Genomic DNA, 2,235 nt, shown 5'->3' with positions numbered 1-2,235 from the left:
ACAAGACTGAAGAGGAAGACGATGTCGGCGTTCAAGCAGCGCATTCTCTCAGTGCATATAGAGGCAAGGGGAAGAAAGACGACGGACCCGCCAAGGGTGTGAAAATCGACACTGACGAGGAAGAAGACCAGGTTCAAGGGGCCCGTGCGACATTACGGAGACAGATGGCCCCCAAACCTGGCTGGAAACAATGGGTATTACCTACGCCGACTCCTGAAGTGGATCCCCACGGGTTCGAGGACCCTGTGTGCGACGAGTTTTGGAAGAATGTGTGGGTGGCATGTGCAGTCCATAATGTAGGCCACGATCTTCCATATCTTCCATTGAATCAGCACTGAAACGTCTGTCAGACCGAGATTCACAGAAAGGTCTTCCATGCCGTCCCCGACGACGTTGTCAACACTTCAGTACAAGGAATTTGTTCTTCATCACGAACGGCTGAACCAACCGGTAAGCTTATTTCTTTGCTGTGGCCGTGGCTCATGCTGACGTTCCGCTAGATCAAAGAGTCCTCCTCTCATGAGCCCCTCGCTCGAGTACCATCCGAAACTGCCGACCAGGATGCTCCTGGTCAACCGCATACTGCCGGTAACACTGTGCATCCAGCAGACTATGCGTACGACCCCGTCATTGGGGAGAAAGGAAGTGAGCCGACGGACTCAGGGTATTCGACAACCTCAGACCCATATACTCCGCCCCAGACGGGTACGGAGAAGGACACGACTCGCGGACGCAGAGGAACCCGCGGCATTGAGCCGTTTGACGAGTCCGATCGCCAGGAGATGGAACGTCTGCTCGAGGAAGTACGCGGCCACCTAGGCGTGCAAGGTTACCTTACATGTGGCTTGCGTATCTCACAGTTGTTTTCCGATTCAGTCCTCTATCCTACTCGATTTTTGGAGGGAGAGGATGCAGCCAACAATTTCTTGTTTAATGCTGATCGGTAAGTCCTAAGTCTTCCTGAAACCGAGATACGTTGTTTGATGAAGTTTTGCATACTAATGCCTCTACCGATATACGACTGATCCTTCTTTCTCCTTCTCCTTGTCTCACTCTCACTCCCACGCACGGACTATGGACATGGACTGCGTAGTTATCGCATAGCGTTCCTCACATTCGTTTTCTATTATGCTTAGGGCGTCATGTACTATATCATCGACATTCATAGCACTGATAGTAATGCTTTCTCGCTCTCCAGCCATGATCTACTAAGACTACTTGGCTGTTTTGCATTGAGTCGTCTGTAGACACTTCACTGTCACGGTTTCTCAGAAAGTTTGACTGGAACAGACGGGCGCTTAGCACACTCAAGTTGCTTTGACTATGGACGATCAACACGCTAAATGCGCACTGTCTCTGGGCGACCTGTTCTTTACCGCAACATCCTCGTCCGCATTAGAAATTCTCTATTGGGTGAAGCCGTGAACTCTTATGCCCACGGTATCGGCGATAATCACTCGTATGGACGCTGCTAGTGAGGTCAATGGTCGACCCGTCCCTCAGCACCTGAACGGTGCCGGGTGCCGTATCGGTTGTTCGGAGGGAACAGGGAGGGGTGTAGTTGGTCAGTCTATTCTTTCTGTATCACTGCAGACATGAACTCGGGTCGATCGCAGCATCCCGCCCAATTGATGCGTATACGGTGGTTGAGATCAGCCCGGTGCTGCTGTTCTCCTCCGAAGAGTATGAAGCACATGGGAAGTATACCGTGCTCGATCCATATACTTTCAGGTGGCGAGATGGGCGGATGGCATTGGCGTTGGGACTCGGTGCGTCTCTTTTTACGCTTCGCCCTTCTGAGACCATGACATCTCGAAATAACGCATTTATCAATCGTGCTAAATCTATGCATCCAATCAGGATCACTCTTTAACCACTCCCAAAGTCCCAATGTTTCCTACATAATCAACACCAAGACAGAGTCGATTCGGTACACGACGATGCGGCGCATTGAGACAGGCGAAGAGCTGTGCATATTCTACGGTCACAAGCTCTGGTTTGACGTGATGGATGATGGGGCTGGTTCTGGTGACGTTGAAGAGGAGGAGGTAGATGATGGATGGGGAGGGCTGGCAAGGCTGAATGCCAACGAAAGAAGAAGTGAGATTGAGGACGATAGCTGGGCGAAGAGTGATGCGCAGAGTATAGATGGGAGGAAGGAAACCTTCGAGTCACTCTTCAAGAGAGGAGGTCCGGACGAGGTCGTTCCTGAGGAGCAACTGCCGCTCACGTGTG

The 2,235-nt window shown here is 51.5% G+C and overlaps 1 protein-coding gene across 1 annotated transcript; it reads left to right on the top strand.

The window, feature by feature from the left end:
• Positions 1–1,615: 1,615 nt before the first annotated feature.
• Positions 1,616–2,000, top strand: LAESUDRAFT_622207 (uncharacterized protein; the record flags this gene model as incomplete). Its single annotated transcript, XM_040903288.1, has 2 exons — positions 1,616–1,769; positions 1,861–2,000. Coding segments are annotated over 2 exons (294 nt in total), but the record flags the coding sequence as incomplete, so codon positions are not given.
• Positions 2,001–2,235: the final 235 nt, after the last annotated feature.

This window comes from Laetiporus sulphureus (genome assembly GCF_001632365.1).
Source record: "Laetiporus sulphureus 93-53 unplaced genomic scaffold LAESUscaffold_244, whole genome shotgun sequence".
NCBI lineage: Eukaryota > Fungi > Basidiomycota > Agaricomycetes > Polyporales > Laetiporaceae > Laetiporus > Laetiporus sulphureus.
This window is presented reverse-complemented; position numbering and strand designations above follow the sequence as displayed.